This window comes from Vanderwaltozyma polyspora, genomic scaffold (genome assembly GCF_000150035.1).
Source record: "Vanderwaltozyma polyspora DSM 70294 KpolScaffold1059 genomic scaffold, whole genome shotgun sequence".
Lineage (NCBI taxonomy): Eukaryota > Fungi > Ascomycota > Saccharomycetes > Saccharomycetales > Saccharomycetaceae > Vanderwaltozyma > Vanderwaltozyma polyspora.
Window position 1 is genome coordinate 47,386 of NW_001834645.1, and position 22,258 is coordinate 69,643.

Sequence of the window (22,258 nt, forward strand, 5' to 3'; positions counted from 1 at the left end):
AAGCGTAGATATATTTTTCAGATTATATAAAATTTGAATATGTCAATTAATTGTTTTTAACGTTATTGCTTTTTGAATTATTTACAAGCCTTAACTAAGTAAGCGATCAAATCGTTTCTGTCCTTTTCCTTCTTCAAACCACCGAAAGCCATCTTGGTACCTGGGATATATTTCTTTGGGTTGATCAAATAATCAGACATGTTGTTTTCATCCCAAACGATACCCTTCTTGATGTTAGCATCAGTGTAAGAGTAACCTGCGGCAGAACCGGTTTGTCTACCAAAGACACCATGTAAATTTGGACCGACCTTGTTTGGACCACCAGCTTCAACGGTGTGACATTGCAAACATCTAGTCTTGAATAAGGTAGCACCTTTCTTTTCACTGCCTGGAGTATAAGCCATTTTTGATTAAATATGTATATGTATTGGATAGAGTCTTTTTGTAATACTGCTGAAGTGGGAAACGAAAAGGAGCAGAAGCAAGCAATAAGAAATGTCAATTAGGAAAAACAATTACATGATATAGAAAGTGATCCAAAGCACAAGATCAGAATTGTCATTGTGTTTATATACTTATTTCATATCTGAGCAGAGTTGAGATGTTGAAATGAGGAAATAAAAAATTTAGCATGAGAAGCAAGCGATGATTGCGAGAGAGAGAGAGGTAATAGAAGGTTGGACGTTGTGTGCTTAGAGGGAAGAGTTGTAGAAAAATTTGCTCTGCTCTAGTTGTAGTGGGGGGGGGACCCATTAGCTAATGCATTTCGAGATAGGTAGGTCGATAAGCTCAGTCCGATGTATAGAAACTGAAATATATTCATCCATCCATCTATTGTGAAGTTGCCTAATCTTTCTGTCCTTGTTGGAAAAATGACGATATATTTCAGTATGAGTCCAGCGACAGTTGCTTGTCTGTTTGTCTGGTCGTCCGCCGGCTGCTGGTGGCCCCCCCAGCCCGCAGCCGGTAGTATCGCCATGGGCAGGCTAGGCAGAGAGGGTGGTTCTTTCTGGACTGGACGGATCGGTGTGGACGGGTGGTGTGCTTCAGTGTGTGTCTGTGTGTATGGGTTGGCAGAGGGACCGGCCGAACCAGTCACATTGTCAGTGAGAGTGTCATTGTATCGGCACAACGATAAATCCGAGGTCCCGGGGGGGGGGGGGGAGGAAGGGAGAGCACCACCGTAGAGAAGTCTTGTTTTGTGGTCGAAACAAAACAAAAATGTGAGTGATGACGATGCACTGCCAACTGCCGACTGTGAACTGTATGTCAATGTGTTTTCAATTCCTCGATCGATTTCGATTTGTTTTGTTTCCGTTTCGTGACGATGGCTGGGGAAAAGTCGTAGGAGCACCATGAAATTATATGTCATGGTTGGCTGTGGTTTGATTGGTTCGTTTTATGCGATGTGATAACGTGATCATCTGGATGTTCGTGGGTTTTTTCACGTGATTGTATCGTTTGTCGTTATCATAGGTTTTTCAAGTATTAGCATCTCTCCCGTTTCTACGCCTAAACGCTCCAGTTGGACGAAGATGAAAAATTGGTCCCCATTAGCTGATTGCATCGAAAAAATAACATCGATGTAATAGTCTGGAATGTATGTATTGTATTGCATTATAATAAAGAAAAAAAATAAGCTTGTATCAAAAACTAGCACTTGCCATCTCTTGATCTCTTAGTAGAAATAAAGGGTTCAAAAGGGTCTGGCAATTAAAGGGAATTGAATAGTAAAAAAAATAAAATGGTACAAGAAAGTTTCGATTGTTATCTGTTAGACATCGAAGGTACGATTTGTCCAATTTCGTTTGTCAAAGAAACGTTATTCCCCTTTTTTTTACAAAATCTATCAAAGATAATTGAACATCCAACAGATGACCAATTGACAATATTATCGAAATTTAATATCAATGATTCCACCGAATTGTACAACCATATCAATAATTTGGTCTTGAACGACATTAAGGATCCAATATTGAAACAATTGCAAGGTCACGTGTGGCAAGAAGGTTATGAAAATGGATTGATTAAAGCACCAATTTATCAAGATTCAATTGAGTTTATCAAAGACAATGGGAATCGAATTTACATTTATTCTAGTGGTTCTGTGCGTGCGCAAAAGCTGCTGTTTGAATTTGTTGCGTGCAACGATGGCAAAGAGACAATTGATTTGAGACCATCCATACTAGATTATTTTGACATCAACACGTCTGGTGTCAAGACGGAGAGCTCATCATATGACAAGATAGCCAAAACGATCGAACATTCAGAACATAGAGAAAGGATATTGTTTTTAAGTGATAATCCAAAGGAACTTGAAGCAGCAAGCTCAGCAGGCCTGTCCACCAGACTGGTAATCAGACCAGGCAACGCGCCTGTAGAGGACGATACGAAATATACAAGCATTAGATCGTTATCGGAATTGTAGTTGTAGATTTAGATGTAGTTGAGTATGTAGAATATAGTAATTGCAATTAAAATGCTGATACTAGCATAATAGATAAATTGAAAATGCAGGCCAACCTTCATCTTGAGTTTGTATTGAAATGAAATGAAATTTATCGATGTCAGTGGAAGAGAGAGCGGATGCGTTAAGCTTGGTGTGTCAGCCTAGAAGTAGAGTAGAGATACAGTTTTAATAGTGAAATGAACCAAGATCCATCAAAATTTCTGTCTGACCCTAATCACAAAAGAGACCAAGACGTACTTTGGAAAAGTGGTTTACCCGGTCTGTACGTTACAGTTGCACGCCCCTGCACCACCACATTAACAAACAAAGAAACAGTAAAAACCACAACTCTTTGGGATTTTTCGCAAGATGGGAAAATTGGGCTGGACCTGCCGAGACGCAAGCCCGCACGCCAGTGGAGGAGGCCAACCTACACTTAACAGCGATAATTTGCTGTCACCCTAGACGGACACCTCCTAAGCAACTGCCCTACAACAGTCGCATTTTCACGTCTCTGCTGTCTCTTCCCCCTACAACGACGACCACCACCAGAGAAGAGACACTGAGCGTACGTACGTACGTACGTTGCAGGCTGCCCCCTTCCCCCCCCCCCACCAGCACTGACGTGAATGATACATCGTATTGCACAAACAAACACACAAACACAGCTAACACAACGTACAGAGCAATTCAATAATATGGCAAATTTTGCAAAAACTGAAAAAAAAACAAAAAAGAAACTTCGCTGCCGTTCTGACGGACAGACAAGACAACCCGTTTCATGTACCAAAAGACAAAGACAAAGACAAGCAAGCAAGCAAGCGTTGGAACTATTGGCATCACCACTGTATAACTATAACTATAGCTATAACTATAACACTGACATATACTAACTACAACACAATAGTTTCTGATACCAAGCGTTTAAGCACTCAGTGGTTTCGTGCAAGTGAAAAGATTCTGTTTTCGGTGTCTTAACCTTGGCCTTGTGTGGTTCACCCTCTCTGTAACGACAACGACAATACGCCCTCTACCTAACTCTCCCCTGCTCCATTGCGCTGCTGACGTGTGTTTCTCTCTCACTAACGCTAACTCTACTCTACTCTGCTCGTCGTGTTGTCCCATCCCATCCTATCCCACCAAAGACGGGACCAGACCAGACCAGACTGTTATCAAACTGAAGAATATTCATATCAAGCTAAATTGAAAAAAAAAATAAAATAAAAAATTTTCTTTTCCTTCCAAACTAAGCGAACTAAGCTGAAAGCTCTCTCTGTAACTGTAGCTGTAACCAACTTTTGCATCGATGCCGAAGCAAACAGAACAAGGGAATAGAGACACTAACTGGATATACCTCTCTCTCTCTCAACTTCAACAAGAACAAGAACAAGAACAAGAACAAGAACAAGAACAAGAACAAGAACTTCAACATGCCAAAGGGAAGGGAAGTACAGGTAGGTGAACAATAAAAAAAATTTTATCAAGAGGACAAGAAGAGAGAGGAAGGAAAGGAAAAAAAAATTTTTTTTTCTTTGACGATTGCAATTGTAAAAATTGACAATTATTTGAAATTTCTCTTTGTATATAAGGTTTACCAATTACTCTGTCGTTCCATTGGCCTTTGCAAAAGTTTCCCCTTCGTAGACTTATTTTTTTTTTCATTAATTGTATTATATTATAAAACTCTTCTCTTTTTACCCATTAAAAATTCTTCTAATCAATACTCTCTTTTACCCTTTGGTACTCTTCTTCTCTTCTCATTCTTTCCATTTCTTGCTAATTGTTTTTTCCTCACTTATCTTTTAATCTCAGAACACCAATACACAATCCAATAATATAATACTCTACAATGGCTGAAGAAGAACACACTTTTGAAACCGTCGATGCTGGTTCCTCCTTGACTTACCCAATGCAATGTTCTGCTTTGAGAAAGAACGGTTTCGTCGTCATCAAAGGTAGACCATGTAAGATTATCGATATGTCCACCTCCAAGACTGGTAAGCACGGTCACGCTAAAGTCCATTTGGTCGCCACCGATATCTTCACCGGTAAGAAGATGGAAGATTTATCCCCATCTACTCACAACATGGAAGTCCCATTTGTTAAGAGAACTGAATACCAATTGTTGGATATCGATGATGGTTTCTTGTCCTTGATGACCATGGACGGTGAAACCAAGGATGATGTCAAGGCTCCAGAAGGTGAATTAGGTGACACCATGCAAGCTTCCTTCGACGAAGGTAAGGATTTGATGGTCACTGTCATCACCGCCATGGAAGAAGAAGCTGCCATTTCTTTCAAGGAATCTGCTAGATCCGATTAAGATTGAAATTATAACTCAATAGAGTATAAGATGAAACGCAATCGGCTTGAAATGAACAATTGAATTGCGTATGCGTTCGACACTGCTTTTTTTTCAGCTGCTTTGGGTCTCGTTTTTTTTATTTTATTACTTTACTTTACCCCTTCAAATTTTTTGCAAAGTGTTTTGAGTTTTTTTCTCTTAATTGTATGTACTCTTTACTTCCTTTACAATCACATATTCTATTGCATTCCGTACAATATTTAGAATTCCCACCTTGCATACGATTTAGTATGCAGTTATTTAAATTAAATAGTACTGATTTAATAATATATCGATATATTTATTGAAATTTAAATTTAAAACGTATTTACTTAAAAGACAAGATTAGTTACTTTTTAGAATCGTCGTAACTGACACATTCCTGGTTACAGGGGGAGGGGATCGTATACCTGATTAAAAAATTAAAAATAGTTGAATATAATTAAACTATTTTTTTGATCTTATCCAAGATCTAGAAAGAACCTTCACACCATTCAACCTTAATTTCTATTTTTGTGCTCGTTGATCTCTAAATATAGTCGTCTCATTTTTTAAAAAACAGCACAATAGTTTAATGGCAACTTGGCCGAGTGGTTAAGGCGAAAGATTAGAAATCTTTTGGGCTCTGCCCGCGCAGGTTCGAGTCCTGCAGTTGTCGAATTTTCTTTTTTTTCTTACTTTCAGCTACTACTCCTTTTTATACTTTTTTTGAGTTTGAATTTCCCCTATAAGCAAACTCATATCCCACGAAATACACACTTCTCCCGCTCTTTATCTCTCACGTAAATAATTATCCACCTTCCACTGAGACCAAAACTGCACCTCTTTCACCTGTTGCTCTGCCCAATTCCCTAATTAGGATATACACTTCTCCCATCTTCAACCGGTCCTCAGTGGCATCTCTCTCTCTCTCGCTGTGTCTCGTATGGTCCAAAGCAAAGAGAAAGAGAGAGAGAAAGAAAAGAAAAAAAGTTTTCCTGTCGTCTTTCCCATACAAAAAAAAAAGTCTGCACAAGACGAACCAACGTTTGCAACATTTTTCAATCATCATCAAGCAAGACCTTTCTCTCTCACTCTAGCTCTCCCTCTCTTTCAAGAACAAACTAAATAACATCCATCATACCCGAACCTGTTTTTGTTCAACTCTTCCAACTGCAAACATCAAAGAAATAGCAAAATCATTAGTAATTAGATATCACACAACTCAGAGCTTACTTACCACTCGACTCTGTTTGTCTGCTAGAATCATCCAATCAATCAATCACTCACTCGATCAATCAAAACCAATTAATCAACCAATCCAGTGGGATATTGTTTCGCTTTAACCTTACACAGTACAGTTACCAAGAATGGAATGGGTAAAATCACCAATTTTCAATAATCTTCTCTCTAATCCATCTTTATCTGTAAATTTGTCTTGTCTTACTCTTCCTTTCCTGCTATAAACTATAAACTCCAGGGTGCAATAACTCTAGTTTCCGTCTGACATCTCATATTCAATCCATATCATTACTATTACAAGATTATATATACTTATGTATATATACATATATTCAGGCAGACAAGTTTATGATCAAGGATTTTAACAGTATCGAAGCTTATATATATATATATACACACACGTATAGAACAGTTAGAGGAACAAACGCATACACCACATCACAGATACCAAATATAATAGGATGTTTAAATCGTTAGCAAGAAGTTCAATAATAAAATCATCGTCACCTTTAGTTGCTATATCGAAAAGACTATATCACCCAAACGTTATCGAGCATTATACCAATCCAAGAAATGTAGGATCCCTAGATAAAAGTCAATCAAATGTAGGAACAGGTCTTGTAGGTGCACCAGCTTGTGGTGATGTGATGAAACTGCAAATACAAGTCAATGATAATACTGGAATTATAGAAAATGTTAAATTCAAGACATTTGGATGTGGTTCAGCTATTGCTTCTTCATCTTACGTTACAGAGTTAGTAAGAGGTAAGACTCTAGAGGATGCTGCAAAGATTAAAAACACAGAAATTGCAAAAGAGTTAAGTTTGCCTCCTGTCAAACTGCATTGTTCGATGTTAGCTGAAGATGCGATCAAAGCAGCAATAAGAGATTATCAATCCAAGAGGAAGGCTACTGTGCTTAAATGAATAGAACAAGAGAATAAATATATTGCAACAACAACAAAAAAAATATTTAGAGATTTTATCAGCACCATGCATGACTCAAGCAAAGAAAGGACGGATATATTATTACATAGCATTTTTCCCAGAAGAACAGATCGATTTACTACAGTTTAAAACATATATAGTATTGCATCAGTCATCTACTTATATCCCCCCATTCCTTTTAGTTTTCCATGATGATTATTTTATTTTATTTTATTACTGAGAGCAACTACAAAACCAAAAATGAAAGAAAAAAAAAACGAAATCATAGCATTAACGTGCCCCATTATTAGCACAATTTTAGATTTAAATATATATAATATACAGGTATTAATCATCCTGTTACTGGGTATTTTAAATTCATTTCCATCTTAAACTAATTACTATTAAAACCATTATTCTAATGTATAGTTGTAGACATTATGATATATCTATGTAGAGAGATGTCTTCTCTTATTAGTTATATCATTGTGTACGTGTCCTGGACCATATATTTTACATTTTTCGTATTCACAGACTCAGCACACACCACAAGAGAATTGAAAAAGTGAAAAATTATTGGAAAATATCAACATCATCACTTGAATAAGAATAGTTAAAAGTTATTTAATTGTGGAGTGGATTCGGGTATTATCCATCACTTCATTCGGTTATAGATCTCCAAGAGCTGTTTAATCATGTCCAACACTTTATTTGACGATATCTTTAGCGTTTCCGATGTCGACCCAGGTCGTTACAACAAAGTTTCCAGGATTGAAGCTTCTTCAACCACTCAAGAGCAATGTAAATTGACTTTGGATATCAACACAGATCTATTCCCGGTTTCTGTTCAAGACCAAATCACTGTCGCCGTTGTCACTTCTCTGTCTGTCGATGGTAATGGTGAAAATGATAATTCAGCTGGTAGATCATGGAGACCACCACAACCAAATGAAAGATCATTAGCTGATGATTACGATTATGTTATGTATGGTACTGCTTACAAGTTTGAAGAAGTTTCAAAGGATTTGATCGCAATTTACTACTCCTTCGGTGGTTTATTGATGAGATTGGAAGGTAATTATAGAAATTTGAACAATTTGAAACAAGAAAATGCATACTTATTAATCCGTCGTTAAGAAGAGAACTTTCAACTGGAGAAGATGGCTACCCCTTCTTCTGCTTAACAAAACTAAACAAATCAAAATTTAAAAATAATTTCATCGATCGTCAATTATTCATTTCACTTTTACATCATTTCATAGTGGACATCATCTGTATACATAAAATAATCATATCTCCTTTCTATATATATAAAATACTAATTTAAAATATAAGTATATATGTGTGTACGTGTATTTAAAAATAGAAATTAGAAGAATAAGTACCATAAATCTATTTATTTATTCATCTCGACCATTAACATAATGGCCCGAGTTAGTTTTATCATTATATTAGTATACCTATGTAAATACCTGAATGCATTAGTTAGAAACTTTTCATGAGACTGAAAATTATATTGACCATAATACCTGCAATTAGAGACATTTTCTGCCTGCGATTAAACAATCCTTCAATCTTTATTAATAAAAACCCAAATATACCAAAGCAAAATCCGATACACATCCCTATCAGCAAATCTTTATTATGCTTGAAGTTAGCAATTGGCACTGCATTGAAATTGTCATTATCAGTAATAGGATTCCCAGTCTCAGTGTTAACGCCAGTCTCCATCCACTGTTCTTCTAGTTGTCTGATATCATTAGTGCTGTTCTGTGTCTCATTCCCATCCTCGTTATCCTCATTATCCTGTTGTAAATTCCCATAGGTTCTCCTAAACTGTTCCCTAAATAACTCAATCTCTTCATCTGAGAACCCAACCGCTCGTAGCCTGTCGAAACCTATGGCTTGAGTAGTAGTAGAATCAGAAGAAGGACCCATGTCATCTAATGCATCTTCATTGTTCAATTGTTCTAAACTCAACACTTCACTACCAACCATGCAATGAACATAAAACTTGTCCCCATTTGACTCATTACCAAAGTATCTAATAATATCGTTACCTAAATCGCTGTGCATATTTAGAATACCACCATTACGTATAAATCTCAATCGCCTGCGATCTGTCTCTCTTGATCTCAAACTCCTACACATCTTCCGCAACCATCTTGTATCAATGGTACTCTCGCTGACACCCGTTATATTTAACTCCAGATCATGAATGCTTTCATCTGAAAACCTCACCACAATAAACTTCTGCTCAATAGGTGCATTCGTAGTAGGTAACAAAGGCTCACTTGACATATTCAATATCTAAAACTTTCTTGAAATCTACCGCAAAAAATTAGCTGGAAAAAAGGAAAATACTAATATAATTCACACAAAATCAATATATTCTACCCAAATCTCCTTCTATGCCTCTAGTCCCATCGATAAAATTAGAATACTTGAATAAAATGAACTACCTTTAACCTATATTACTATCACCATTTTTAAACCCTTTTAGAGCTTTTCCAATATTTTCACGAGTTCCGGGTAACACCTATTTTAAAAAAAGTATATAAGCAGAGCCAATTGAGAAAATTTTTAAAAGTTGTTCTTATCACTTGTTTTATTGGTGTTCTTTTGTTTGGTTACTTTTAGCTTTATTTTGGTTTCAGATCTCCAATAAAATATAATTAATCGTGCGGATTAATAATCCAGGACTCTAAAACCGTGTTGTTTAAATTGATCATGCGTTGATTTAAGCGTCAAGTCCATCGGAGAGATCATCATGTTCATCTTAATGCCCTTTTGTATGAGCCACTTTTGCTGCATTATAGGTACCTTTGGGTATTTATGGTGTGGTATATAGCTTTTGCAAGGGCTGGTAGGACAGACATTCCATATATTTTTTTTGTAATTCTATTTTATCTTTTTTGTCTTATTTTGGTCTTGTTAGGTTCAATGAATACTAATTGGATCTGTGTAGCAATTGAATTGTCCTTGTCATTACATAGTTTGTACAAAAATTACAAACGGATTATACGTTTTACATATACACATGTGTCATTGGAGGTGCTGTGAGTTCAAGTTATAGGAATAAAGTTACCCACAATACAAATTGGTATGTTGTATTTATCTCTTCTAATGGTGAAGCTGAAACAGCAAGGTCGTTTCCTCCTTCCATCGAATGTACGAAGATTACAACTTGTTAGTACTGCTTTCTGACCTTTGTCAAACGCTATGGACCCGTATTTCTCCCAAAAGTTAACAGCGCTTTCCTCTGTCATTAGTTCATATATCGCTAATTTTCCATCTCTTAGATCATCAACAGTGCAATCTACCAATGAAGCAAACTCTTTGTTGGCTCTAAATATTTCACCGGTTCTCCTCCACAGACATGCAGGAATACTCATGGAAGTAAACACTCTGTCATATGATAATAGCATCCTTTCAAAACTTTCTTCGACCAGAACTAAATCGACATCTTTCAACGATTTAGCAATAGCCCTAAAAGCAGGCCTTATGGTAGATAGGGGTTTAAGGATACGTTCTTTGGACGATTGGTTCATGTACATATCCATGTATTTGTGTAATTTATCGTAACCTTTGGCATAATCATAAGGTCGAAGTAAACCAGCTTCTAATTTTGTATTGATCACTAACTTCAATCGTTCCTCTATTGATATATCTGTCGAAGGGTCGGCTGCAGTTAAAAAGAAGTGTTCCTTTGGAGTGGTTGCACCATCTCTATGTACTAAACCAGGTGGTTTTTCTCCAAATGGAGGCTCGCCATTATTTGTTTGATCGGTATTAGCGACAGCATTTGCAGCCATAGATTGGTCTATACTTTGAGAAATTATCTGAGGTTGACCAGCACTTTCCTGATTGACATTAGAAGCATCTAGAAATAGTGGATCTTGCAAAAGGCTCAAGAACTCATTTAAAGAACTAAACTCTGACCCAGCATTGTGAGATGCAAAGGCCGGTTCCTGAGCTATAAAACTACTCCCCTTGTTATAATTATACTGAGCGTCCTGAACGCTTAAAGCCTTGTCGATAATATTCTGGTTATTGTTATTGTTGTTATTGGAATTCAAATTTGCATTAAACTCAGAAATATGCATCATTGTTGGTTCTGAAATACCAGCTGAAATAACAGAACTCCGTAAATTCAGATTCTCCGCCACACTAGCACTGTTACCACGCTCCTCATAGTTGCAAAGATGGGAGATATCTCTCTTGATGCACCGTTCACAAGGCCTCTGTCCATTACAAACCAAATGTGATCTACGACAGAACACACAAGCCTTATAAGACTTTCGACGTTCTTTACCACTTTCTACCATTCAAATCCTAAACCTCTAAAATTCGCAACTACTAACCTGAAATAAAAATTAACAAATAACAACAGCTCTTTCATTCAATAACAACCTCAACCGTCGTATTGTTGAACTCTCCTTACGAGTATAATCCCACTAATCTGAAACTTATCAACTATTTGCTCATCTCTTCTCTTTTGATATATCAAATGATCCATATTTAATCTTATAAGGCTTTTACCAACATTGAAAAAATATTCAACTTTAAGCTATAAAACAATTGGTTGATGGTAAAAGAGAATTATTAATTGTTAAACTGAGATAAGTTGGTAGATCCGTGAGGACGTTGGATTGGTTATATTCTGGTTATTGGGTATATTTGATTTTATGATGATTAATTCTCAATTTGTCATGAACAGGTCGCTATCCATTTTGGGGGTATTGAACAGATCAATGGCAATTCCAAAACGTATGGTTAACTTACAAAGAAGTGTTGCTGTTTCTAATGGGTTCAGATTTAGTAGAGGGTATGCTAGTGATATTCCTAAGGGTAAGATTGATCTTTCCAAGTTGAGTAGAGAAGATATTAGAAAATTACGTGATTTTAAGATGGCTGAAGAAAGAAAATTTAAGGATAGAACAGTTGCTTATTACTTTACCAGTGTTGCTGTTATCTTTCTAGGGTTAGCATATGCATCAGTACCGTTGTATAGAGCTATTTGTGCTCGTACAGGTTGGGGTGGTATTCCGATTACTGATAGACGTAAATTTACCGATGATAAAATGGTTCCTGTTGATACAAATAAAAGAATTAGAATTGCATTTACAAGTGAAGTTTCTCAAATTTTACCATGGAAATTTTATCCCCAACAACGTGAAGTATACGTTTTACCAGGTGAAACTGCTTTAGCATTTTATAAGGCTAAGAATAACAGCGACAAAGATATTATTGGTATGGCTACATATAGTATATCACCTGGTGAAGCATCTCCTTATTTCAATAAGATTCAATGTTTTTGCTTTGAAGAGCAAAAATTAGGTGCAGGTGAAGAGGTCGATATGCCAGTCTTCTTCTTCATTGATCCGGATTTTGCCACAGATCCTGCCATGAGAAATGTCGATGATATCATTTTACATTATACATTCTTCAAAGCACATTATTCAGATGGACGTGCCGCTAGTGCAGACGCCAAAAATTTGCAAGACGATGAAATGGGGAACGTTAAATTACTTACACCAGAAGTTGTGGATACAACAAATTAAAATTCTAGTAAATATAGTTACGATAGAGAGATTGATTTAAAACAAATTAACAATAATGCATTCCTTGTACATATTCTTAACAATGTAGATTTGTAAACTAAGTATTTTAATTATAAAAAATGTCAATAAAATATGATCCTTTCAATTACATTCAATAAACTATTGTCTCTTAATTGCCGTTCAAACTCTTTGTTGCCTGTAGTGATAACCTTCCAATTAATTTTAGTCCTTGACAACAAGTAAGCCTTCTCAACTGGTAAAATCGTGAACCCTTATAGATGGACTTTTTGGAACTTGGTTGTTATCACTTTCTACAGATAAGCTTCTTGTAGTGCTAATCTCAGAAACCGATTTACTACAAGGCAATGGTTCCCTATACATGTATGGCTTTGAATCAGTTTCATCTGAAATCTTTAATAATGTAGGGGAATCCAATCCACTATCCGGAGATAAAGCAGAACTCCCCAGGGAGAGTGAACTACTCTCAATACCTGTATGTAGAGGATTGGTATCTAGAGAAAGAATTGGCTGTAATTCTTTATCAGAATCTAACCCGACACCGTCGTTAGCATTGCTTGAAGATTTCGAACGTGGTTTTAACAAGTTTTCTGTAATAAATAACTTCATTGGACTATTCTTGATATTCTCATGTTCTTTCAAATAATTATAAATATCTAGAGTTGTTTTTTCATCATCCAGAATTATTACAATTCTATTCAAAAACGCTAAGGGAGTATAATATTGAACTTTTGGTTTCAAATGTGGGAATTTCTCTTCGAACAGAATTTTCTCCAAATTCTGAGGCCATGACGAACTAAACCTTTCCTTTGGAACGTCGGTAATTAATATTTGAGTCTTATTAGCCATTTTACCCTATCTCAGTACCTTGGTGTGTTTTTTTAACACTTTTTACCCTAATGCTTTTATAACTATAGTCCCTTAAATGAACTATTTTAATTTTCTTGCCTTAAAATATCAAATAAGGAAATAATCTAATTTCCAAACAACCTTCCGATTCCAATACCTAGAATATCAACACAGTAAATTAGTCAAATATTCACTTGTAATCGTATAAATAACTTAAAGAATATTAAAATCATTGAACCAAAAATGTGATCCCTTTTGTAGTTGGTTTCTAAACTTTAGGCTGCTTTTAACCTTTAAATTCAAAAGGCGTGCGTATATCACACCGAATCAGAAAAGGTCCATTATGTATTGATTGATTGATTGATTGATTGATTGATGATTGGTATAAAGACAATTTAACAATGGAAAGTTGGATATGTTGTGTTGGACAACACTTAAATGTGTAGATATGTATGTAAATATATGTATTTAAATATATATATATATAGAAAGAGAGAGAAAGTGTGTGTTTGTGTGAGAAAATTGTCAAAACTTCTAATCCTCGTCACTGTCAAGCTTTCTCTTCTTTCTGGTCGATTCTTTAGCAGCTGGTTTTGCCTTAGGTTTTGGTTTTGCCTTGGGTTTTGCCTTTGATTTGACTTTGGCTTTGATTAGTTTGTCCTTCTTTAGATCAGTGTCATTCGATGTATCTTCGTCCTCTCCTGGTGGCACTGTGTCATCTGCATCAACGATATCTTCGAAATCTGGGGTAGCTGCAACGACACTGGAGCCTGTGCTAACACCAGGTCTGTATATAGCTACAGGATGTGTTGTACTATTATATTTTCTGGTGAATGCACTTTTCACTGAGGTTGGAATCTTCTTGATTAAAGTGTCTGTTGTATCTGTGCCGATTAGGAAACTCATTATGGTATCCCAGTCTTCCTTCGTTAGATAATAGTTATCCATGAATTCGATGATATCAGGGATTGCTTCAGCACCTTCGTTTACAAGTGGATTTAGTAATCTACGCTTGAATGTTGACATATACTCTAATCTCAATCCAAACTTGTCTGTGGATGTGCTTAAGGTGGTATGATATTGCAATTCTTGAAGTAATCTGAAGAATTTCCCTCTCTTTGAATTTTGACCTAGCCATGATGTGAAGTTTACTCTACCAGACATTTGACCAGCAACTTTCGATGAGGGAAGCACTGAGGATAACACTGCATGTAACGGTAATAAGCTCCATAGTTGCTCACTACTACGAATCTTTCTTTCTACCAAGTCACCTAGTGAAATGCTATCGGCGGCGGCTGCAACAGCATCTAGATGGGTTTCGTCATTTTTTAGTGTAGCAGGTCTCGAGTGTATATAATTTTCTTGTATCATTAATGGTGTGAAATCAAAATCGTCAAAATATAATGCAATCTTGTCGTTAAGTGTAAAATTGTTAGATCCTAAGTCCGAATATATTTGACCACTTAATAATCTAAGTGTGATGTCAAATGGCTTTAATGCAACATTCTTCTCCCATGCTTGAGAGATTTCATTGATGTTTTCATGGTTTATGTGTTTTGTGGTTTTGGAAATAGTAGATAAAAGGTTGATAATCTGTCTCATATCGCCCCTGGTAGATTGTACTAATTTATCAATAATATTAGGATCTAACTTGAATTTTTCCCTAATGGCAATAGTCATTAATCTCGATTTGATACTGTTAGCATCGGGTCTTCTAAATTGGACGTCTAAACACACTCTATCAAAAGGTCTCATTTTAGGCTGATTACGTTCATTACAGATTAAAATCATTGGTGTAGATGTCTTACGACAAAACTGAGCCAGTTGCCCTACACCACCTCTATCACCACCACTCATACCATCTACTTCATCCATAATGATTACAAATTTTTTGCCGTGGGCTTCTGATGGCTCCTCCTTATGCTTAAAATAACCGACAATAGACATATTGTCTAGTGCATTTTTCACACCAAGATTTAATAGGGACTTGGAACGAACATCGGATGCATTCTGTTCTAAAATATCATAACCTAATTCCTTAGCTATCAAATGAGCTGCGGTGGTTTTACCTATACCAGGTGGACCATATAACATGGCTGCTCTATATATACCTGAACCATCTCTTCCTGGAGATTTGAAACCATTGCTCTTAGCGTGGTCCCAATTAGATAGCCAAGTCTTCAATTTGTTTATAGTACCTTTATTACCGCAAATTTGACTAGAATTTGTTGGTGCGTATTTGACAGTCCAAAGCTTATCTTGTTCTCTAACTAAATCATCCTTCATGACATTTTCTCCAGACATTTGTGCATTTTTGATTTTCTCTTGTCTCTTTGCTTCTTCTTTAATCATTACTTCAGCTTCTTTCTTTGCCTGTTGTTCTTGTTCTTTTAATTTTTGTCTACTCTTTTCAGCGGCTTCACCTTCACCACCCTCAGCAGGCATACCTGCAATTAACTGTTTGAACCCATCTTCATTGATTGCCTTCACGCCTAACTGTTTGATTTTTTCCACTTTCTTTGGACCTGCTTCTTCACCAAGAACTACTACAGAAGTCTTTCTAGAAATAGATGAGGTCACTCTAGCACCATATCTCTTTGCTAAAGTTTCAGCGTTACCCCTTTCTAAAGTTGGCAGAACACCGGTAAACACAATTGTTAAACCTAATAAACAGTTTGGTCTACCTTCAGGAATATCTCCAGCAATATCATCCATATCAACATCACTAGATTTATTAGCTGCAGCTGCTCTAAAATCAAACTTGGCATTTTCCTTCACACTTACTGCCGACAAATCTAAAGATGGAATGGTATCAAGAACCTCCTGAGCTGTGGCACCTTTTGGAATCCCTGAAGTGACAACAGACTCTTTCTTCATTGGAGTACCAACCTTCACCTCAGGTTTTACACTAACATTCCTTGATTTTGAAGCCTCTGTTCTTTTCCCTCCTTTGGAATGGTCTAGTTCCAAGAGATCATCATCATCATCACCAATATCAATTACTTCAGGAGCAACAACTGGCTTTGGACTATCGACATCAACTTTCTGTTTTTTTCTACCCTTGACAGGCTTTGATGAATCTTTAGTGAAAAATTGAGTTATATCAGTCATCTTAAACTCTAACCAAATGGGATGGAAAGCACAATGTAATCGAATTAATCAAATAAAACACTTCCAAACCCACACAGTCAACTATTCCCAATCTCTTTTACACCACTCTTAACCAACAATTCAACTCTATTCAAAGTATCAATTTCGATGTCTTTCTTTTATCATAGAGCCTTTTGATATAATTTTTCACCTTTTAATGTGTTATAATGCCTGATGGGATCGATGATAAAAAAATGAAAAAAATGTATATAAAGATTGAACTGAACTAGTTATGAAAAGGTTTAGTTTAGTTTAGTTATGGTTTATAAGTTTGGAATTGGTCAAGGATTGGGTGGCAGTATATTGTGAGGGAGTCTTCCAATTGATTGGTTATTTGATTTGTTTTTAAACTGCATTTTGGTTGGGCATATTTTTGTTCTTTTTCTCTGGTAGAAATTTTTAGTGAACAGGGACACGTTATACTGTCAAATAAAGTTTTAATTGTAGATTAACAAGGTTAGAAGAAGAGGTATACTTTTTGTAATTAATATGGGTAAGAATAAGAAGAAGGGATCTAAGAAGACAGGAGGTGCTGCTGTTGAGGCTGAGGTACCTGCGGAGGTCGAGACCGCTTCTGAAGAGAATAATACAGTTGATGGATCTTTGCAAGACCCTAAAGCTTCTGATCCTGTGGTGGAAAGTGGACTTGATGAAGGTGCTGTGGTTGAGGAGGAGCTTGGTATTGATTCAGCTAAGGATTTGAAGATAAAGGAGCTACAAGAGATGATTGAAAATTTGAAAGTAAAGTTAGAGGATAATTCTACAAATGGTTCGAGCAATGGAAACGATGGAGATTCAAGTTCAGAATTGGAAAGTCTAAGAAACGAAAGAGATCATTTCGAAAAGCAGTACAATTCTTTGTTGGAGAGAATTTCGTCCATGAAGTCTCTGTTTAGTAAAATGAAAGAAAATCAAAAAGAATTAGAATCTACTCAAGAACAATTAAATGAATACGAATCACAAAACTTAAAGTTAAAGACAAAAGTGGATTCTTTGAATAAAGAAAAAGTTGAATTGGAGTCTACAATCGTTACATTAAATCAAGAATATTCAAGTTTGGAAAAAGAATTGGAAGAGTATGAACGAAACGCACAAAATTCAAGTTCAAATCACAGTCGTGAATTACAATTGTTGAAAAATGAAAAGAACAAATTGAATACACAATTACAAGACCTGTCGGCCATCTTAGAGAACAACAAGGAAGACATTCGTAATTTGAAATTGGAAAATACTGATTTAAAACAAACTCTTGATACAGTACAAAGAGACAAATCTGAATTAGAAAAGAACTTTGGAAGTTTAGAGAGTGAATTAAATAAGTTAGAAGCTAAAAATGAAGATGATCTGCGTACAAAGACAATGGAAATCAATTCTTTGAGGACACAGTTAGATTCTTCAAATGATACAACAAAGGAATATTTGAAATCTATTGAAGATCTGAAAAACGAGATCCTATCGATGAAGGACTCGCTTAAATCTAAGGATGAGTTGGAATTAAAGCATAAAGAACAAATTGCACAAATTGGTAAATTACGACACGAAAATGTAGTTGTTAATGAACATTTAACCAAAGCGATGGCAATGATTAAACAATCAAGCGATTCTGAAACTGTTGATAAAGAATTGATTTCAAATTTACTTATTTCCTTCGTCACATTACCTAGAGCTGATACAAGGAAATTCGAAGTGTTAGAATTAATTTCAAGTACATTGTCCTGGGATGATGATAAAAAACAACAAGCGGGTTTAATCCATGTAATGAACATGGATGCTGCTCAACAACCAAAAAAGGCATCAAGAACTAGAGCATTCATTTCTAAATGGACAGATTATTTAGAAAAAGAAAGTGAAGCAGATACATAAGGAGCAAGGTAATTGTTCTAGTCATTTGTGTTATCCTGTTAGTTTGTTGGTTTGGTTTGGTTTTGTTTTTTCACTCATTCACGTTCAATTATAGATCATCCTCTAATGAACTTTTACGTAACATAAATATATTATACAAATTTTTACAAAAGTAAATAGAAGGTTAAAACCCCAACCATTCAAAAATAAAGCTGTAATCTGAGTAATAGTTTCAAGCAATTTTAGATGAACTCTGCTTGGTTAAAAGATTTTATCGTTATATAGAGTCAAAGTCAAAAGTGCCTCTGTTAATAGCTAACCCTCAGCATATTAAAAAAAAAGTATCAACTTTATAAATGAAACATCATTCACAGCTGACAATTGTTTGATTAAAGACTGGATAACGAAGGCATATTGTTCTTAAGGGTATATCAGAGGTTCAAGATGAATTTTATGTTAAGAAGAAACGGTGGTCAATTCCAAAAGTTTGGATTTTTTATTAGATGTAATAGCACTGAAAGTTTTTATTCAAAAGCTATCCTTGGATTAAAGAAAGATTTGAAACAAGCAATGTTAGCAAAGGATGATTTAAAGAAAACTACTATTAGAAACATGTTATCTACTATAAAGAATAAGGAGATCGATGCTAAGGACACCAAGTTTGATGAGTTTACTCTTTTTGGAATCTATTCCAAATTAATAAATCAAAGAAAGGACTCGATCTCAGATTATCTAAAGAATAATAGAGAAGATCTTGCTGGAAAGGAAGAACAAGAATTGAAATTGATTCAAACTTATCTTGATTCTCTCCCAATAGCATCACCTCAAGAAATTGATACTAAAGTAGAAAAATTTTTGAATGACCTAAAGGAAAAAGAAGGAACCGTTCCAATGAAGGATGTATTCTCAAAAGTCGATTGGAATACTTTAACCAAAGAATGGAAAGCTTCTCAGAGTATGATCAAAAGTAGTATTGTGTCTAAATATAAAAATATCTTTTAAAGGACTAATATGTGATGTTTCTTAAAAAGATTAGTAATACTCTAACTCTATCAATAGTTGGTCTTGGTACCTGGTGAACTTTTTGAAGAACTTCCAATTTTTGATCCAATAACATAAATAAAAACAATACCGATAATAATCAATGTAAATAATTTGTAAATAGTTCTAACATTTTAAAGTCTTTAAGATTAACCGATTTTATATAAAGTTATTGTGTCAAAGAACATTTCAATTCATTAAGAGTTACCTCTTGGCTATTAAGTGATGACGGTATTTAAAAATCATTGGTTACAACGATTGATGATAACCTCATCATCAGCAACAACAACAACAAGATGAAATAATATACCTCAGCTATGCTTTTTGTGTAAAAACCTTGGTTTAATAGCTTAGTTTGTGAACTTTAATTTATATTTAAAGGATTCGTTAGACTTGGTGATAGATCCATTTTTTATGTACCATTCAAGTTCATTTACTGACACTTCTTAAAATAATTATTGTATTGAAAGAATAAAAGGTCTCATAATTTGGTAAGCTACAAGGGATTTCAATACAGATCAGGTTATCTAATAGTACTGGTAATTGGTAAAAATGTTTAGACAGATTATAGATTCGACGATTTTGGGTTTATTTATTACAAAAGCCTATGCGTCAGATTATTTTGTTACTTTAAGTACAAATGATACTAATTTGGCTTTAGAAAGTGGTGCCTTAGATGCAAATTCTTTAGTGGTACACATTGATAAGACTTCGATGACACCTGAAATATTGGAACAGCTTGCTAGTGTTCCAAATATTGTCTTTGCTGATTTACCAGGGTTGCCACAATTTGTTAATCTAAAAGAATATGCTACTGGTGAAAGTGAAGTAGATAAATTAATTAGAGATATTATAAAGCAGGAACAAATAGATTTATCTAAGATTAAGGAAGATGAAAGATATTTGGAAATTGAAAACATTGTTAGTGAAATCTTAGCCGATTCTGCAGAGAATTATTCTGATGAATTTGCTTATGTATATGGAAAATATAAAAATGATACAGATAATTGTGAAGATGAAAGGATAAGTTTTGCTGGGGAACACCTCTCAAAAGTTCCTGAAACCACTGTATCTAATTTAGATGTATCTACCACAACCGTCGCCGTAAAGTCAGTATCACCAGTTACTTCTGTTCCAAAAGTAGAACATATTACTGGATCAAAATCAGAAGAAATTGTTCCAGTAACTAATAATGACTTATCTCAAGTTGCAACTTCAGTCTCCTCTTTAGGTGTTATTTCTTCTTTGGAAACAGTATTAGGTGATGTCAGCACTAGTGAATTAAAACCTCTAACTGAAACTTCAAGCTTAAACGTATTGGAAACAGATTTAATCACCGCCACTTCATTACAGCCATTACAAACAACTGTTGTAAAGGAGGATGCTCCAGTAGCTACTTCTGTAATTTTAACTTCTGTCGTCAACGAAGAAGTGCCAAGTGTCACAACTTCGACAACAATCGTGCCAATTGAACAAGATATTAGTTCTATAAGTGAAATTGTAAAATCATTTGATAAATCACAAACATTAAAAGATGTAATTAGTACCAAAGTTTCAGAGCCAGTTGAAAAACATATCCCAACCCCAGAACTTCCAAAACCTATTAGAAATGGTACTTCTAATTGTACCGACGGTGGTTATGATGATGACAACTATAATGACGATGATGATGATGACTACGATGACAATGATAATAATGAAAAAGAAGGATGTGATGGTGGATATGATAATTCATCTAATTATTTTATGGTCCCAAGCACAATGTTCATTGGATTCTTGGTTACATTATTGTTATTCTTGCATCCTTAAATTTAAATTGATGGTATGGAAGCATAATTATGTAAATTGCAAGATATAGGTTATAACATATAGATATACAATTTAAATTGCCTCATATTTTACTATTTTTTGGGAACAAAGATTTGGATATTTATTTACTTTTAATCAATTTATTTTTGGAAAGTTTAGATATGTCTATTGTGGGTCTTATTTTCCAATTTAATATTATGACAGGTGAAGATCATTGTTAGATCAAATAAAAAGGGTAAGAAATTGTGATTCATATTTTCTTTATTTATATCGTGAATTTACAGTTTTGCTATATTATTGAATATATCTTGTTATGGCAATTCTATTGATTCCCATTCCCAATTGTAGGCAAAAATTATCAATCCATTTATATTATTTTTTAATTTTTTCTCCTGATTCTTCATGTTCAAAATCTTCCTTGTTTCCATTAAATTAATCACAATGGATTCAATATGTCATTTATTGTGTTCATGTTATTCATAAAATCACTTTTTGAGAGACAGTGATCCTATGGCGTCATGCTAACCAAATAATCACAACAAAAATAATGACAAAACTGTTGTTTGGTTTGATTTTGTAAGTTAGAGTTTTAATTTGATTATAATTTAATGGTTAATACTTATATAATAGTTTTATAAATTAATGTTTATTTCATTTTTCAAATTTTAAGTTTTGGTACAAATACATATTCCTAATCTAAATACATTTTGGCGATGTAAATATAAATATAAATATAATTATAGATAGATTTATTTTTAAGATCAATATTGTTTTTAATCAAAACAGTCAACTTTAGATAAATGAGTTCTCTAATGAGTTCTCTTAAATCTCCTGATACATTTCTTGTTGCAGATTAAATTTTACAGAGAAGCTAGAAAAGTCATATCAAGGTAACGTTGCCAATACTCTAGAATAGTTGAAGAGAAAATTTTATTGGAATATCATTTGGTTAGGCAACAAAAATTCCTGAAAGATGATAAGAACTAAATGGAGTCTTATATAATCCGTTGTACTATAGCTGAGATAGACTTGAATACCACAATTT

At 34.8% G+C, this 22,258-nt stretch overlaps 14 protein-coding genes and 1 non-coding gene across 15 annotated transcripts; 9 read left to right on the plus strand and 6 right to left on the minus strand.

Moving 5' to 3' along the window:
* Positions 1-77: 77 nt before the first annotated feature.
* On the minus strand, positions 78-404 carry CYC7 (cytochrome c; the record flags this gene model as incomplete). Its single annotated transcript, XM_001644137.1, has 1 exon — positions 78-404. One exon carries the CDS (start codon positions 402-404, stop codon positions 78-80), a length of 327 nt encoding a protein of 108 aa, XP_001644187.1.
* Positions 405-727: 323 nt separating this feature from the next.
* On the minus strand, positions 728-1,372 carry Kpol_1059p20 (uncharacterized protein; the record flags this gene model as incomplete). The annotated part of the gene is made up of 1 exon (XM_001644138.1): positions 728-1,372. One exon carries the CDS (start codon positions 1,370-1,372, stop codon positions 728-730), a length of 645 nt encoding a protein of 214 aa, XP_001644188.1.
* A 372-nt stretch (positions 1,373-1,744) lies between these two features.
* On the plus strand, positions 1,745-2,428 carry UTR4 (putative acireductone synthase UTR4; the record flags this gene model as incomplete). Its single annotated transcript, XM_001644139.1, has 1 exon — positions 1,745-2,428. The coding sequence occupies one exon, from the start codon at positions 1,745-1,747 to the stop codon at positions 2,426-2,428; it is 684 nt and encodes a 227-aa protein (XP_001644189.1).
* A 1,870-nt stretch (positions 2,429-4,298) lies between these two features.
* HYP2 (translation elongation factor eIF-5A) lies at positions 4,299-4,772 on the plus strand (the record flags this gene model as incomplete). The annotated part of the gene is made up of 1 exon (XM_001644140.1): positions 4,299-4,772. The coding sequence occupies one exon, from the start codon at positions 4,299-4,301 to the stop codon at positions 4,770-4,772; it is 474 nt and encodes a 157-aa protein (XP_001644190.1).
* Positions 4,773-5,369: 597 nt separating this feature from the next.
* Positions 5,370-5,451, plus strand: Kpol_1059trna3. Its single transcript has one exon. It is a non-coding gene; the product is annotated as a tRNA-Ser (tRNA).
* A 1,024-nt stretch (positions 5,452-6,475) lies between these two features.
* Positions 6,476-6,940, plus strand: Kpol_1059p23 (iron-sulfur cluster assembly scaffold protein; the record flags this gene model as incomplete). Its single annotated transcript, XM_001644141.1, has 1 exon — positions 6,476-6,940. The coding sequence occupies one exon, from the start codon at positions 6,476-6,478 to the stop codon at positions 6,938-6,940; it is 465 nt and encodes a 154-aa protein (XP_001644191.1).
* Positions 6,941-7,635: 695 nt separating this feature from the next.
* RPB8 (DNA-directed RNA polymerase core subunit RPB8) lies at positions 7,636-8,076 on the plus strand (the record flags this gene model as incomplete). Its single annotated transcript, XM_001644142.1, has 1 exon — positions 7,636-8,076. One exon carries the CDS (start codon positions 7,636-7,638, stop codon positions 8,074-8,076), a length of 441 nt encoding a protein of 146 aa, XP_001644192.1.
* Positions 8,077-8,425: 349 nt separating this feature from the next.
* DSC3 (Dsc3p) lies at positions 8,426-9,241 on the minus strand (the record flags this gene model as incomplete). The annotated part of the gene is made up of 1 exon (XM_001644143.1): positions 8,426-9,241. One exon carries the CDS (start codon positions 9,239-9,241, stop codon positions 8,426-8,428), a length of 816 nt encoding a protein of 271 aa, XP_001644193.1.
* Positions 9,242-10,005: 764 nt separating this feature from the next.
* RDS2 (gluconeogenesis transcription factor RDS2) lies at positions 10,006-11,268 on the minus strand (the record flags this gene model as incomplete). The annotated part of the gene is made up of 1 exon (XM_001644144.1): positions 10,006-11,268. The coding sequence occupies one exon, from the start codon at positions 11,266-11,268 to the stop codon at positions 10,006-10,008; it is 1,263 nt and encodes a 420-aa protein (XP_001644194.1).
* A 360-nt stretch (positions 11,269-11,628) lies between these two features.
* COX11 (Cox11p) lies at positions 11,629-12,504 on the plus strand (the record flags this gene model as incomplete). Its single annotated transcript, XM_001644145.1, has 1 exon — positions 11,629-12,504. The coding sequence occupies one exon, from the start codon at positions 11,629-11,631 to the stop codon at positions 12,502-12,504; it is 876 nt and encodes a 291-aa protein (XP_001644195.1).
* Positions 12,505-12,753: 249 nt separating this feature from the next.
* Kpol_1059p28 (uncharacterized protein) lies at positions 12,754-13,371 on the minus strand (the record flags this gene model as incomplete). Its single annotated transcript, XM_001644146.1, has 1 exon — positions 12,754-13,371. The coding sequence occupies one exon, from the start codon at positions 13,369-13,371 to the stop codon at positions 12,754-12,756; it is 618 nt and encodes a 205-aa protein (XP_001644196.1).
* Positions 13,372-13,905: 534 nt separating this feature from the next.
* Positions 13,906-16,482, minus strand: RFC1 (replication factor C subunit 1; the record flags this gene model as incomplete). Its single annotated transcript, XM_001644147.1, has 1 exon — positions 13,906-16,482. The coding sequence occupies one exon, from the start codon at positions 16,480-16,482 to the stop codon at positions 13,906-13,908; it is 2,577 nt and encodes an 858-aa protein (XP_001644197.1).
* A 528-nt stretch (positions 16,483-17,010) lies between these two features.
* RUD3 (Rud3p) lies at positions 17,011-18,384 on the plus strand (the record flags this gene model as incomplete). Its single annotated transcript, XM_001644148.1, has 1 exon — positions 17,011-18,384. One exon carries the CDS (start codon positions 17,011-17,013, stop codon positions 18,382-18,384), a length of 1,374 nt encoding a protein of 457 aa, XP_001644198.1.
* A 423-nt stretch (positions 18,385-18,807) lies between these two features.
* AIM41 (Aim41p) lies at positions 18,808-19,365 on the plus strand (the record flags this gene model as incomplete). The annotated part of the gene is made up of 1 exon (XM_001644149.1): positions 18,808-19,365. The coding sequence occupies one exon, from the start codon at positions 18,808-18,810 to the stop codon at positions 19,363-19,365; it is 558 nt and encodes a 185-aa protein (XP_001644199.1).
* Positions 19,366-19,956: 591 nt separating this feature from the next.
* Positions 19,957-21,213, plus strand: SPR2 (Spr2p; the record flags this gene model as incomplete). The annotated part of the gene is made up of 1 exon (XM_001644150.1): positions 19,957-21,213. The coding sequence occupies one exon, from the start codon at positions 19,957-19,959 to the stop codon at positions 21,211-21,213; it is 1,257 nt and encodes a 418-aa protein (XP_001644200.1).
* Between the last annotated feature and the right edge of the window lie 1,045 nt (positions 21,214-22,258).